General features: G+C 31.7%; 1 protein-coding gene across 1 annotated transcript; it reads left to right on the top strand.

Annotated features, from left to right (window-relative positions):
• Positions 1-3,545: 3,545 nt before the first annotated feature.
• Positions 3,546-16,157, top strand: LOC134727332 (microfibril-associated glycoprotein 4-like). Its single transcript, XM_063591711.1, has 6 exons — positions 3,546-3,722; positions 9,158-9,272; positions 10,181-10,305; positions 10,925-11,021; positions 13,322-13,486; positions 15,895-16,157. Exons 1-6 carry the CDS (start codon positions 3,546-3,548, stop codon positions 16,155-16,157), a joined length of 942 nt encoding a protein of 313 aa, XP_063447781.1.
• The last annotated feature ends 559 nt before the right edge of the window (positions 16,158-16,716 follow it).

The following is a 16,716-nucleotide window of genomic DNA, read 5'->3' on the forward strand; positions in this document are numbered from 1 at the left end:
TCTATGATGAGTTTATATGCGTAACATTGAGAATGGAAATGGGGAATATGTCGCATTTTGTATATACAAGCCTTATGATATGAGATTTCCGTCCGTCCATTGTCCTTGACCTCATTTTCATGCTTCTGCTTTTACATGAACATCCCCTTCCCCCGAATTTTTGGTAATGTTAATTTCTCTCTTATTTTGAGTACAGGACAATTATATTTGGTATGGGTCTTCTTTTCATTGTCCCAATGATAGTTTTCACTTGATCTAGTACTAATTTCATTGACCCGTAACCAATGTTAAGTCCTTATCTCAGATACCAGTAACAATAGATCTACTTTATGTTGGTGTATGAAAATATTGTACGGTGTGTATGTCCAAGTGGCAGGTGTCACCTTTGTTGACTTCATAAACAGGGTTCAGAGGTAAACGTTAAGTTTTTAACATGATTTTTTTAGTTTTGACTGTTTTTCTAATACTGAATACAATAGGTAAATTATTATTTCTGTTTTAAGATGTACATATCAGTTGTATTTGACATTGACCTCGCTTTCATGGTTCTTTGCTTAATAATAAGTTTTGTGTGTTTTGGTAGGTTTTTCTTAGCTTTTAGCAATTTGTCAACTAAATTTCTTGTATGCAATGATTGTTTGTTTATATGTCTGTCTGACATGTGTCATCTAACCTTTAATTTATTTTCGTGGTTCATTGGTAAATGTTAATCTTCCTGATAAATGTTGTTTCCAATATACTATGAGGTTGTTTTTTTTTCAAATTTATTTGATGCAAGGAATCATTTCAATATGTTATCATAAAATTGAGAAAGGAAATGGGGAATGTGTCAAATAGAAAACAACACATTCGAAGAGCATAAAACAGTCGAAAGCCGCAAATGGGTCTTCAACACAGCGAACACATCCCGCAGCCAGAGGACTGCTTCAACTTGCCTCTAAACAAAAATATGTACTACTTCAGTGATAATGGATGCCATACTAAACTCTGAAATATATAAAAGATACTGTCTGTCTGGCAGAATTTTGAATACGGTGTTTTCAATCCAAAAGATTTACGTAACTTAATGCATTTTATATTATGAAATCAAAATTAATTAACGTATTCTTCATGGAATATTCATACATATTCATGCATATACATGCATATCATGCATATTCAACAATTTTGATTTCATAATATAAAATGAATTAAGTTACGTCAATCTTTTGGATTGAAAACACCGTATTCAAAATGCTGCAAGACAGACAGTATCTTTTATATATTTCGGAGTTTAGTATGGCATCCATTATCACTAAAATTGAGAAAGGAAATGGTGAATATGTCAAAGCGACAACCACCCGACCATAGAGCAGATAACAGCCGAAGGCAACCAATGTGTCTCCAATGTAGCGAGGATTCCCGCACCCGAAGGTGTCCTTCAGCTGGCCCCTAAAAATATGCATAATAGTACAGTGATAATGGACGTCATACTAAACTCCGAATTATACACAAGAAACTAAAATTTAAAATCATACAAGACTAACAAAGGCCAGAGGCTCCTGACTTGGAACAGGCGCAAAATTGTGGCGGGGTTAAACATGTTTATGAGATCTCAACCCTCCCCCTATACCTCTTGCCAAAGTAGAAAAGTAAAAGAATAACAATACGCACATTAAAATTCAGTTCAAGAGAAGTCCGAGTCTGATGTCAGAAGATATAACCAAAGAAAATAAACAAAATGACAATAATACATAAATAACAACAGACTACTAGCAGTTAACTGACATGCCAGCTCCAAACCTCAATTAAACTGATTGAAAGATTATGTCTTCATCATATGAATATCAGGCACAATCCCTCCCATTAGGGATTTAGTATCATACTATCATAACATATATGAGAAGAACACTGCATGCTCAAGCATATTCATGCAAATTCATGCTTTCCGTTTATAATACTGTAAACGTGGCAATGTTTAATTTAATCAGTAAATAGTAATGAGACAACTCTTCATCCAAGTCACAATTTGTTAAAAAAAACCACAACATTATAGGCTCAAATTATATTTTCTACAATGGTGCACAACTATCAGTATATATTACTTTGAGGACAATTTTGATGCCCTGTCGCCTAGGTCATGGTCTAGATACTTTGAAGTAATAATTGTCTATATTACGTTTTCTGCTTTAATCAGTTTGATAAAAGATCAACGATAAGTTGCCATGTTGACATGAATAATCATTGATATGGTCATAATTATAAATTGACTCTTTACAAAACTTTGAAACTTTGAATTTTTGAAATACTATTTTAAAGTCAACGAATATAAACCGTAAAAAAATCATATTGTCATTAAATCGAATAATTTCTAGTTGGTATATGCAATGTCAAGGAACGGTAATTTGAAAAAATCACTTAATTGCATCAAGTTCATGATTTTTTTGGTAATATTTCATTGATATTGTATCCAACGCTCTCAGACATGGTCTATCGAAATTGAAAATTTGCTTAGTTAACATGTATTAAATCGTGATTAGATCAGTTAAAGATCGAGATAAACTGCTATTGTTAAGTCTACGATATATTAGCATTTTACAAATATCGTTTCCAGGGAGATTATATAGCACAAGTCTCTCTTCTTGTTTGAAATTAAAAAAAAAGTGACAAAATATATTAATAAAACAAACTAGAGTTTATAATGTCATGCTGAGTACTAGTATACATTTTTTTAATAAAAAGTACATACATGACATATGCAAAACGTGTTGAATATGTAATGTGTTAGACGGTAACATTTGCTTTCATATTTTGAAAACTAAGGAATTTTAAAATAATCTTTATGTGAGTTTTTGAATACTTACTAAGTATTTACATGTCAAATAAAACTAAGACACATTAAATACGAAATTTGAAAAAATATGTACTATGTTATCACAGGATTTTAAAACAAAACTGTGATCAATTTCTTTTATTTTGACAAAGGCTTTTATAAACAGATACTATATATGAATCCTGCATGTATTTAATCTAATTTTAATTAGCAAAAACGTACAATATTACGTAAAACTTTCAAAATTAAAATGCGATCAATCACTTTGGCACTTTGTAACTATGTAATAATGTAACACTATAACATCTATTTCTACATATTTCAATTAAACCGACTACTGGATGTTTTTTTTTGACAGAGTGTAGAATATGTTTGATTACAAACTCTGAATATTCCCAGAGGAAATTTTTAGTTATAATCAGAAATCGAAACCCATTTAATTTGAAATGTGCAATCAACTTCATAATATGTGTACATTAAAATTTCAAATGTCTTGTTTAAAGGTTATTACATATTTTGTTAGTGCTACACAATGAACAATGTCTACCAGATAACATGCAATAGTCGTCGAATATAGAAAGTACCATAAATTCTCGTGATGGTACAATTGATAAATATGTACCGCTTGACATTTTTACTAGTTTTTCTTTCTATTTCGGCTTTATGTGAAATAGTTGTTATCAAAAACCAAAAAGACAGAATATATACAGGTCATGTGCTGTTTGAAGTAGAAATGCCGATGTGGTCTATATGTGCTCACTTCTGCTCAAGAGTTAAATTATGCCAATCCATCAACTTTATAGCATGGAATAAAACTTGTCAGATAAATAATGATGAGCCGGGGATCAGTAATTGTGAAGTCATTGAAAGTGTTGGAAACAGCTTGGCAATGTCCTCGAATTTCCCCGAGGTAAATATAGTTTAATACGGTTAAAAAAAATGTAGTAAAACATTCGCATATATATTGCATCATAAATGCGCATCTGGTACAGTACAATTGGTACCGTTTATGTTATCACATAATATTTTTACGTTTTCCTTTTTATAGTTTTTGAAAAATATTTTTTTATACAGTTCTCGGACAGTACGTTTTAACTGTAGATGATATAGCGTAATACACTTTTGTCTCGCAATCGACCAATCGACTATACGACTACAAGTGTACAGATAACGCGAAGCGATGAACGTTTACTAGACCTTTTATCGTCTTATACTACCCTGCTTCTGTTGCAAGCGTACGATTATGTTCAAAAAGTAAAAACACAAAAATACCGAACTCCGAGGAAAATTCAAAAAGGAAAATCAAAAATCTAAAGGCAAAATCAAAAGTCCAAACACATCAAACGAATGGGTAACAACTGTCATATTCCTGACCTTTCAAATTACTGTTTACTTCACAGTTTGATTTCGGGTCATCATTTCGGTCCGTTTTGAAGTCATTTCGATTTCATTGCAAAGCAAATTTAAGGATTGGGATTAAGAATAACTATATTTTTGTAGGCTCAATGTTAAATTGCAGGATAAAAACTATGTCCGTATAGAATGTAGAGTGTAGGAAAATATAAAAATGTATGCATTGGAATTGTGGCAATATATTTACAAATCCGCGAAATACTAGTAATCAAATTCACATTTTACATTCCCGTTTGGATAGGAGAAAACTAAGACAAGCGGAGATAGTTAATTATTATTGCATTCTAAAAAAAAGTTTGAGTTTCATTTAAAAGGTTTGTAGATTCGTGACAAACAATGTAGAATGTCATTAGGTATTTACAAATTATATGTTATCATTACTTAGTTTTATTTCATGAATCAACCATCAAAACTGATGATTATGTTTTTAAAATATAACCTGCGGGCTTTTTTGAAGTGTGCACCACTTTTTTATAATGTTATTTCGAATATACAGAAACAAATGTTACAGTCATTCCTTATAATTTAATTCATAATTCTATATTAAGACGGAGTAAATAATGAAAAAATGTTGATGACGTCACGGTCATATGACAAAAGTTTGTCTACGAGCTGATAGACAAAACACGATCAGCCAATCAGAGGACGCGTTACATCCAAAATTAAATTATAATACCCTTCCTTACAAATTATATAGTTTTTTTGGGGGAGTTCAAGATGCAGGTAAATTCAAAAAGTGCTTCAGATGCACAAAATTGCAAACAAAGGTGTTATTTTCATTGAAAGCCTACTTCTTTCAATTCAATCCATAAACAAAGGTTTTATTGCTATTATTAAGTATTCACTTTTACAACGTCTAAACATGTTTACATAAAACTTAGCAGAAATGTTTCCTCATTAAAAAAAATAGAATGGTGTTATAATCCTGGTACCTTTGATAACTATCATAGTCTTGTGTCACTTAGGTAATATCCCACATCACAAATCAGTTCACTCGAGTATACCTTCCTATTGGATAGATAGTCTGTTCATAGTATTTCTTTGACCTAAACAAATGCAATTGCAACTGTCATTTTCAATTACATACACGTGTAGCAGGATCTCAATATGGACGATTTCAAGTCCAAACCCCCTGATTGCCCATGCTCTAGTTCACCATTCACATATATAATCCTGCTGGACACGTTAGTAACTATTGCTCTGCAAAATGTGTTATCCAAAGATCGTAATATCGTGAACCTGAATCCATCAAATAGAAACCAAACTTCAAAATACTGACAGATTCAGTCAAGGAGTATGCCAGGCTCTAGGTAAAATGCGAGAAAGTAGACGAAGTTACTCTTTCCGAATGCATCAAGGCTGTGATGTCGTTGATACAAAACAAAATTAACGAACTAAATAGGTCTATGAATACCAAGGCTACTTCAATCTTTAAAGACACAAATATTGCAAAGAAGTGTCCCACCTTCATGACAAATATGCTGTTTCCCCCGCAGATATATCTTCAAACAACATCGTTTTTGTGTTTAAATCACATTATATTAACTGCTTGATAAATGAACTAAGTATTGACAATTCATTTGGAAACTTAACAAGAGGGAATACTCTCAGATCTGTACTTGGTGTCTTTTTGTTGTTGAGATATACAATTACCCGGGCCATGTCTACTCTGTAGTCTTTCTGTGTGTGTACATCTGATGAGCTTATGTAGCGTTTTCATCTGATTTTAATAGTTCGGTCTTATGTTGTACTGTTACACCACTGCCCAAGGTAAGTGGAGGTTTGGGATCCCGCTAGCATGTTTAACCCCGCCACATTCTGTATGTATGTGCCAAGCCCAAGTCGGGAGCCTGTAATTCAGTGGTATTCGTTTGTTGATGTGTTACATATATGTTTTTCTTTCAATTTTAATACATTAGGCCGTTAGTTTTCTCGTTTGAATTGTTTTACATTTGTCATTTCGGGGGCTTTTAAAGCCGACTATGTGATATGGACTATGCTCATTGTTGAGAGCCGTATGGTGACCTATAGTTGTATATTTCTTTGTCATTTGGTCAACTATGGACAGTTCTCTCATTTGCAATAATACCACATCATTCTGCTTTTATATATAACCCCACAACACTTACCAAAGAGGAAATTCTGGATAACCAAATGTCTGTACTATATAAGATACCTGAACCTTAGCGTCTCCACATACACCAGTATATTGTTTGGTCTTAAAAGTGCTCGACAAAACGTCTTTCTTGATAATTAACATAAAGGAGTAATTTCGGTAAGGGTCATATTTGGCCCCAATTATAAAGTTCATAGTTACAAGACAATAAATGTTCTAAGTTGCCCTCAAGACAAGTTAGAAAATTAAACAGAACTGTTTTTGTCAAAGTTTAATTCTAAACACGTTGATTTTTACATCCAAAAAGGGTCAAAATAAGGGATTTTGGTGAAATTTGACAAAATCAGCTACATTTCAACCACATAAATGACCAGGAAACATAGAGCGCAGGCGTCGACAAGCTTAAGATTCAAATAAGACATGTGAAATGTCTTCACAAACATTATTTTAAAAGATCTTTGTTGTCGACGTATGCGCTCTATGTTTCCTGTCCAATTATCTATGGAAATTTACCAATTTTCATTGATTTTTTCTTGAAAAATCAACATGAGTACAACTTGTGACGTCATAATGAAACGCAGAAACGTTATATTTTCAACGAAATGGTTTATATCCTAGCTAGTCAATGTATTAGCTATAATTTATCTTGATATTGGTCGATAAATCGGAATTTGAAATTTACGCTAAAAAAGGGGGCCATTTTTGGACCTTATCGAACATACTCCTTTTATCAGCAATAAAGCCGATATCTAAAGTTATTTTGACATACAAAGGTATTCCATACTAAAAGACAAATTGAAAGAGAATGTCCTGTTTTGTTTCATAAAAAAGAATAGGCCATGTTTAGACATGTATCTTGTCTTACAGACGGATAAACTCTACTCTATAAAAAATCACTCTGATTCAAACAGTCATTTATTGCTATGAGGCTGAATTTATACAGTAACTTCTAACGGAGAACGATTAGAAGTTAGCAGTATCATTTATCTTTACTTACTGCTAAAAAAAATGATGTTATCACACTAAATAATTCAAATTGAGAGACTATATTGAACGCATCTCTTCCATTGAAAAAAAATTGACAAAAACAGGTACAGTTATATCTGCCTCATAATTTTACTTATATGTGGAAATTAACAATGAGGGTCATTTAAAAACAAAACATTATGACAAGAGAGATGTTTCAAAACAATTGCCAGCTTCCCTATCGTGAACTTTCAATTACTATGTATCAACATGCAAGCGGCGCCTGCATATGGAGTATAACATAAGGGTACCCAAATTGCACCGAGTACCCAAATTGCACCTATTTAGAAAAAAATAGCAACAAAAATCTTACAAGATTTCCTAGATACTAAACAATTTGTATTTTTATGATTTGATACTACCCCGGTCTTTCAACATAGGTAAACATATTAAGATATACACAAAACGTTCACAGTATTTATCAACAGGTGGACTGTTTACTGAAAAAGCAAAATGTACGAAAACGTCACCATGCGACGTCATCAAAACGTCATCTTTTTAAAATTAGCAAGTACAATATATTATAAGTATCCATTACGTAAAATATGAAGAGTAAGCATGGACATATATCCAATTGTTCAAAATATTTGAAGAAATTAAACAAAAGCTCGGTTATTAGACTTTTTACGATGTGAATTTAAGCATGGATGCAATTTGGGTACTCCTCATTACAGAATCATGGATAGTTTGAAGGTTGATTCAAACCAATTTTTGTATGACTTAATATGGATTAAAAATTAAAATTGGTGTACCTTTGCAATAAAGAAGGATAGGGCTGCAAAATAAACACAGTATGGACATTTGTTTCTTGATCATAAAAAAACGTAGGTAAAAAAACTGTCAAAATAGGTGCAATTTGGGTACCGTCACGTTATATGAAGAAGTAAGCTGTCCTGTAACTTGTCTTTCCACTTGATGATGTTCTCTCAATAAATAATTCAAAACCTGGTGACTATGTTGAAAGGATCTATCCCATTGACTTAAGATAAAGGATACAGTCAATAGAAATAAGAAGATGGGGTATGAGTGCCCATGAAACAACTCTTCATCTAAGTCACAATGTGTAAAAAGTAGACAATTACAGTACCGGCTTTAACACAGAGTCTTATATCACACCGAACAGCAAGCTATTAAAGGTCCCAAAATAACAAGTTTTAAACAATTCAAACAGGAAAACAGTCTTATCTATATAAAAAAAAAGAGAAACGAGAAACACTTATGAACCACTCCAATACATTCACATTATTTTAACCAACCCTCATTATTCATTTGAAGATGTTAGTCAAGATATGAAGCAGAATTTTGCTCAAACAAACTAGTTCAAACCGCTGCATTTGTTTGCACCTGTCCTAATTCAGCCGCCCGCAGCAGTGAATGTCCCTTTTTTGGGCTGGATATTAATGGATATGACCCATTGATGGTCTTCGGCTGTTGTCTACTGTTTGGTCTGGTTGTTGTCGCGGTGACACAATCCTTATTTCTTTTCTCGATTGAAGAACTTCAGAAATATCTCTGATTAAAACATTTGTAAAAGGATACAAAATTTACGGCGTATCTTGAAACTATAAGCATTACTAATCTTTTAGAGAAAGAAATAGTCCAATTAAAATATCTTTTCAAATTAATGCAGTCATATTTCAACGATATATCTTATGTTCATTTCGAACACTTTGAGAATGCCATTTTAGTACCCCAGCTCAAATAATGTGTATCGTTCTGCGGGGCGAAATTTACACATATAAAGAATAGAGTTTTCATATTCATGTAATTTTCGTCCTTTCAAATTTCAGAACTTAGCAGGCAATTGCAATGGTAATAATTGTAAACTCAATGAGGGATGTATGCCAAAGGCAACAGGATACTATTGTGCTCCATTACCTTTAAAGTTATCAGAGACCAGCACACGTAAGTTAAACATAGCAAGTCCACCTGACTCGTGCATTCTTTTAGAAGAATTGTGGGTTTTATGATTTAGGCACTAAACTTTGCACAATTGTAGATACATGTATTTGGTAGCTAAACATATCACTTGAAAGTCGCAAAAAGGTTAAAAGTGAATGAATGTGAGGTAAATGTGAATAAAAACATTATCAATATATCCAAATAATGTTCCCAGACGTCACAAGCAACCAACCCCTTACTTGTAACGAAAAAAAGTATTGAGAAAATGAGAGGGGGTTGAAAGCTTTTGGTCTTCAGTAGGGAACTTGAAACTTTTTCCTGTCTTTTCGATGGTTTCTTGAAAAGAAAAAAACACGTATGCTTCCTCACATATCGTTTTCCTTCCAATACCCTCTTCCCCACTCCCAATAAGAAAAGACAAGTTCTTAATAAGAAAAGTAAAATGGCCAATATCTTTCATATTAAAAATGAAATGGTTAAATTGTCATCTTCATCGGTGACGTCACATAAACAAAACAAACCAACGCGATCACATATAAAGAAAGAAAAGGAATCTGACATTTTTATAAAAATGTCATAAGTTAGAATTTGGCACAATTTTGGGGAATTTTGGATTCTCTATGCTCCTAAACTTAGCACTTGTTTGGCTTTATAAATATTTTGATATGAGCGTCACTGATGATTCTTATGTAGATGTAACACGCGTCTGGCGTACTCAATTATAATCTGGTACCTTTGATAACTAATTAGAACATATATAGATCATCTGATTCATAGGGCCATGTGAATTATTATTGACACAAAGAGTCATCGTTCATCCATTCGTCTTGTACTATAGGTATATACCATCTGATATATATAAGGTCACTATTCAGTCATAAAACAAAATTACGTTTTAAAATGTTTTCCAGAACTTCGTCCACGTGACTGCAATGATCTTCCCAAAGGAAGCAAATCTGGGGTATATAAAATATACCCAGCAAATGAAAACTTCGATGTTTTCTGTGACATGGATACAACAGGATTTGGATGGACTGTAAGTTTAGTGAAGACGTAGATTTTTAATCATCTATTGTTATTGTATTCTTATATCATTATTGAATGAATGACTGTAATATTTTTTTTGTCTTTGAAGAAGTAACATAAAAAAGGCACCACATTGTGTAATGCACGTAGCGGGTTATTTTAAGTGTGCACCACATTTTTTTTCTCTGTTATTTCGAATAGGCAGAAAAAAATATTTACAGTTATTGCTAATAATCTAATTCTTAATTAAACATGTTAAACTGGAGTAAATCATGAAAAAACGTTGATGACGTCACAGTCACCCGACAAAAATATGGTTATGGGCTGATAAACAAAACAATGTCAGCAAATAAAAAGACACGTAACATCCAAAATTGAATTATATTCGTATAGAAAATGATCATAGTTATTTTTTTATCGACAATTCGTCTCAACTGTATTTTGTTGGTGTTCACTTTACCAAACGAATGCAATGACTGTCAATATTTCTAATAGTTAATTTCACGACATTTTCATCGAATCACAAGAAAAGAAACAAATGAAAACACTTAATATGTTTTTTACTTTCAAGTGCCGAAAAAGTGTTTCATTTAATTTCATTGTTATAGTATTATATAATTTTTTCAAAGGTTTTCCAAAGCAGAGTGAATGGAACTGTCGATTTTTACAAAGGATGGTTGGATTATGAGATTGGTTTTGGAAATTTGAAATCTGAGTTTTGGTTGGGTAATTTTATCTTCAAACTAATTAGATTATATTTGTGCTTCATTCTATACGGCTTGTTAAGGTACCTTTATTGTGATACTTTTCGAGCACACAATTATTTTACCTGTAGGGAGAAAGTTTGTAAAGTGATTGTTTGGTATAGTAATGTCAGCAAAAACATCACGTTTGTTGTATAGGTTATTATTTGTAATATTCTAATTGTCTAGTTTAAAGTTAATATTTGCAGAAAACAATTTGTTTCACGATATATAATTAAATAATGCATGTAAGATTTAAGATGACAGAATACATTTTCATATCTTCAATTTTTTATTTTTTATTTTTCACAGGAGTGAAAAAGACATATTCTGTTTTAAAAGTGTTATTAAAAGTTTTTCTATTAAAAGTTTTTTACATAAATAACTATCTCACTATATGTCAATATCCATTTATTGTAGCAACAAATTAACAAAATTTCACTCTAATTGTTTCGAAGATAAATGGTGCGGTAACGAGGTTTTCTGTTATATTATACAAAAATATGAAGATGAGATATGATTGCCAATTGGACAACTCTCCAAGAGACACAGAAATTAACAACTTCAGTTCACCGTACGGCCTTCAACAATAAGCAAATCCCACACCGCATAGTCAATTAGATATCTTTTTAGTCTAGATAAGAGAGAAATGAATTGTTTCTAACTAAAACCTTTAACGAATATTAAACTTAAGATGGTAGATTGTTCAGTATAATACACAATGTGTCCAGTTTCTAATGAAACTAATTGCAATTATTTTAATTTCATTTTTATAACTTATCATGGTAATCAAATATTACAAAATGAGGAAGGAAAGTTTGTGATGTAATATTTCCCTACATAAATGAATGGAAATTTTGATTTGTCTTCCTATAATTTTTTTTTTCTCTAAATGATTCTTTATTACACATATATAATTTTTAATTTGTAATACATGTACATATTTATGTAATTAACTAAATATTCACATTTATAAATCTTGATACTAGTTGTGTATTTACTATTGATTTTTCTATGCAACCAAAAATGAATTGTGTGCGGTACATCTTATGACGTTTTTTTTTTTTTAATTTTTGTACAAAATCATGACATATATAAAGGTTGACGATGAACACGGATGCGGCCACTTTCATTTTTGACAAAAACCATCTGAAAAGTGACATTTTTTAGCATATTTGGTAGATTTTTGCATATTTGAGCTTGAATCGTATCGTTTTTAATGACTAGATCAGTTACAATCTTTCACATAAACTAATTGACTCAAATGAAATAGGCACTTAAATTTTTTAAAAGTGGTGAAAATCTTTCGTCAGATGAACCTAGCTGAAATTGGAGGCTAAATTCGGTTCTTACCAGACCTACTCCTTTATATATTTTTGTCACCCTATGGCCTTCAGCAATGAGCAAACCCCATACCGCATAGTCAGTTAGATTTTGCCTAAGTCTAGATAAGAGAAATGGATTTATTCAAATTAAAACCTATAAAGAATATTAAACTTAAAATGGATTTAGTCAGTATAACCCAAAACTTGCTATAATACACGATATCTACCAAACGAAATACTTGAACCGATTTTTATGTTTGTTTCAAAATGTATTTCACCCAGAGTTATTTGGTAAGAAACCCAACAATACAAACATGTATTATATTAAATTTTAGTTTCTTGTGAACAATTTTGAGTTTAGTATGGCGTTCATTATCACTGAACTAGTATATATTTGTATAGGGGCCAGCTGAAGGACGCCTCCGGGTGCGGGAATTTCTCTCTGCATTGAAGATCTGTTGGTGACCTTCTGCTGCTGTCTGTTCTATGGTCGGGTTGTTGTCTCTTTTGCATCATTCCCCATTTCCTATCTCAATTTTATGTTCATGTATTTGTGTAGCCAACGAATCGAGTTGACAATTATAACCATATAGAATATTTACATATATTGATTATATCTTACATAGAACTTTAATAGCTATCAAATTGAACCCGTGAAGATTTTTGAAGTAATTTCACGAAGTCGACACACTTATACCTCTCCATTTTTTTAAAACACATGAAAAAAGAATTCGATCAAGAAATTCATTTCGTTTTATTGTTTTTTTTAATGTTAGGTGATATTTGTTTTCTTATTAAAGTTGCTTTTAAAATTGAATCATACAATCATATGAACATTTAAAGATGTTTTAAGCGCAGTTTAAAAATAATAGGATTGAAAAGTAAATAAAATGCCTGTCTATAATTAACAAGTATGGACATACTCAAATTATGTCAAATTTTATTTCAATGTTTACAGGAAATAAATACCTTAATATACTTACATCTTCTGGAAACTACAAACTTTTCATCCACCTTGAAGATTTTGAAGGGAATTGGAGTTATGCAGAGTATAGCGAATTTAGTATCGGAAATGCAACAACAAACTATATTTTGAAAATCAATGGATATTGCGGGACAGCAGGTATAACTTCAACATGTCATATGATAATTTTGAATATAAACAAGAATGTGTCCCCAGGAGACGAATGTCCCACTCGCACTATCATTTTCTATGTTAAGTGGACCGTGATAGGCATTAAAATTAGAAAGATTATATCATAGGGAACATGTGTACAAAGTTTGAAGTCAATTGGACTTAAACTTAATCAAAAACTACCTTGACCAAAAACTTTAACCTGAAGCGGGACAGACGGACGGACGAATGGACGCACAGGTCAGAAAACATAATGTTCCTCTACAATCGTCGGTGGGGCATAAAAAAAGCATATGATGATTTTGAATAAAGAAAATGTGTAGAATATTTCACAGCAGTTTTAACAAGCACGGAATTATACAAGTACACAATGTATATAATCATTAAAATGAAATTAAAATTGAAAGCTTTATCTAGTTAGATTGATACAAGGTGTGAATCCGACACTTTTCACAAACATTTTAATTAGGCACTGCATTTGATTACATTGTATCTGACACTATTCACAAACATTTGCAAGGTTTTGTATATATATTCGTGTGCATTGGAGGTAAATTTGAAAAATAAAATATAAAATCCGTTTGATTGTTTATAAAGTTCTTGTATAGTTACACATTTTTTAAACGTTAAAACGCTTTTACTCAAAAGTAATTCAATCACCATTTTGAAAACAAAGTTTAAAATAGGTTGATGAAATATTTTGTACTTGAAGACAAAAATGACCAAATTTGCCAGTCTACTGTTTTTTAAAACATACTTTTCTTGATATGAAGTGCAACGTGTTATGTGACTGCGAAGTCACCAACGTTATCATAGATTACTCCTTTTTAGAATTAAATTATATAAGGAATAATATACAATATGAGGGGCACAATTTAAATAACACGCTACTCGTGTTAGTCAGTGCGCATCACATTGTTTATGTGATTTCTTTATAGACCGAACAAATAATTCAGTCATTCCTTGTTGAGCACATTTGAAGTTGCAATAGTTGTCCGGGTATGTTGATGTGTACCCCAGTATGAAATCTTATTCTTTTTTTTCGAATGACATTAAGAAAGGTATCTTTCTAAACGTGAAAGTTTGGTACAAAGCCCCAAAAAATTATATCTCCTAAACATGATATCGCTATATAATTATGATATTTTCAGCAAACAATAAACAATCGTATAATCGATTATGCTAATGAAATTTATAATAATTAAAACGTATCATATTCATTTTACAGATAGATAGATCGGAATTGTCTCATCTTTTTACGATAGTGACATAGTAGAACACGATCGGACTAAAATTTTATAAAGACATGCACATTTTGAGACAGAAATTCTATTATTTTTTTCTAAAAAAATCATGTAAAGAGAGACCTAAAATATCAACGGGTCGTTAAAATATAAAAATAAGAAAATGTGTTATGATTATCAATGAGACAACTCTCCACAGGAGACCAAATGACACAGAAATTAACGATTATAGGTCGCTGTACGGCCTTCAAAAATGATCAAAGCTCATATCGAATAGCCAGCTTACTCTATTTTTAGATGCAAGTAAAGATATGGAACAGGTTTATTGTTTTTGTTATACATTTACTTTTCTACATTGGCTAGAGGTATAAACATGTTTATCCCCGCCGCATCTTTGCGCCTGTCCCAAGTCAGGAGTCTTTGGCCTTTGTTAGTCTTGTATGATATGATTTTTAATTTTAGTTTCCTGTGTATAATTTGGAGTTAAGTATGACGTCCATTATCACTGAACTAGTATAGATATTTGTTTAGGGGCCACCTGAAGGACGCCTACGGGTGCGGAGTTTCTCGCTGCATTCAAGACCTATTTGTGACCTTCTTTTGTTGTCTGTTCTATGGTTGGGTTGTTGTCTCTATGTCACATTCCCTATTTTCATTCTTAATTTTATAATAAGTGACAGATTTATTTGCAAATTTTATGTTTTCCAAGTGATGAAACTGATAAGCTGATTTTTAATCCAACATGATTTTGATGCACTTTTTTGGGCTTAACTTTAGGATTAGATTATAATTTTCCTCGGAATTCGGTATTTTTGGTATTTTACTTTTTTTCTAACATATTTTTAGAATTGTTTAGTATATAGAAACATCTGAGAAGAAGCGATATCAAGCAAACGTTACAATTAAGAAGCTGACATTGAATATAATTTTTACTAATGTCTTAGCTGACTACATCTTTACACCGTAGGTCTCAATTACTAAATATTCAATTTAGTATACTGTATTTCCGAATTCATGGGCACAAATAAAAAACGTACCCTTTTGAAGACATTTATTTTCGCTCAGCTAGTATATAGGATTGCCTGCCTCGATAAACTATTTTGAATTACATTGTGTATTTTATATATATTGATCCTGTTTTTTTCTAAATAGGAGATAGCATGGGGAAAGCTAATCACGGGCTGCACAACGGCATGATGTTTACTACGAAGGACAAGAAAAACGACTATGCTTCTAGAAACTGCGCAGTATTGTTTAAGGGTGCATGGTGGTTTAATAGATGCCATAATTCTAATTTGAATGGTGAATATTTAGGAGACAGTCACTCTACTCAGGCCCAAGGAATATTTTGGAACACATGGAAAGGAGAATATTATTCACTGAAGTCTTCAAGAATGATGATTAAACGACAATAAAAACCACTTATTATTAAAAAATACAAACTCAAGTTAATTCTACAAAAATATTAATTAGTTTAAAACATCATAAAAATCATTTAAAAATGAGCTCGTGTGACTGTTTGCTTATTTATTATTTAATTATCTAAACTATATTTACTTGTTGTGGTCAAATATTGTGTTAACCACAATTTTTTTTCACAAATAATTTCTCATTTTCAAAGTTTTCAAAATCAAAATTCTAAATATGTTAGTTACAAAACTTATAAACTTTTTGCAACGACAGAAGATCTATACATAAAAAAACCGGACCATTCTGGATTTTTAAAATGTTCAGATTAACCCATGTTTTGCCTTTTTCACTCGTCTTTTCTAAAAACTACAAACATTTGTTTATGCATTGTATTTGATTGTCTCAATGCATCTGTAACTAATTTGAATTCTATATATGATACAAATCTTAGAAAAATCCTGCAGCGCAAATTACAACAAAAGTGTAAATGTATACATAATACCCTCCATCAAAAGGTCGTTGAATCAAACATAAAACTGAGAATGGAAATGGGGAATGTGTCAA

Source organism: Mytilus trossulus, chromosome 8 (genome assembly GCF_036588685.1).
Source record: "Mytilus trossulus isolate FHL-02 chromosome 8, PNRI_Mtr1.1.1.hap1, whole genome shotgun sequence".
NCBI classification, from domain to species: Eukaryota; Metazoa; Mollusca; class Bivalvia; order Mytilida; family Mytilidae; genus Mytilus; species Mytilus trossulus.

Coding starts and splice junctions, on each gene's coding strand:
- LOC134727332 (XM_063591711.1), top strand. CDS start 3,546: ATGCCGATGTGGTCTATATGTGCTCACTTCTGCTCAAGAGTTAAATTA. Junction 3,723..9,157: donor TGTCCTCGAATTTCCCCGAG/GTAAATATAGTT, acceptor TTCAAATTTCAG/AACTTAGCAGGCAATTGCAA. Junction 13,487..15,894: donor TGGATATTGCGGGACAGCAG/GTATAACTTCAA, acceptor TTTTCTAAATAG/GAGATAGCATGGGGAAAGCT.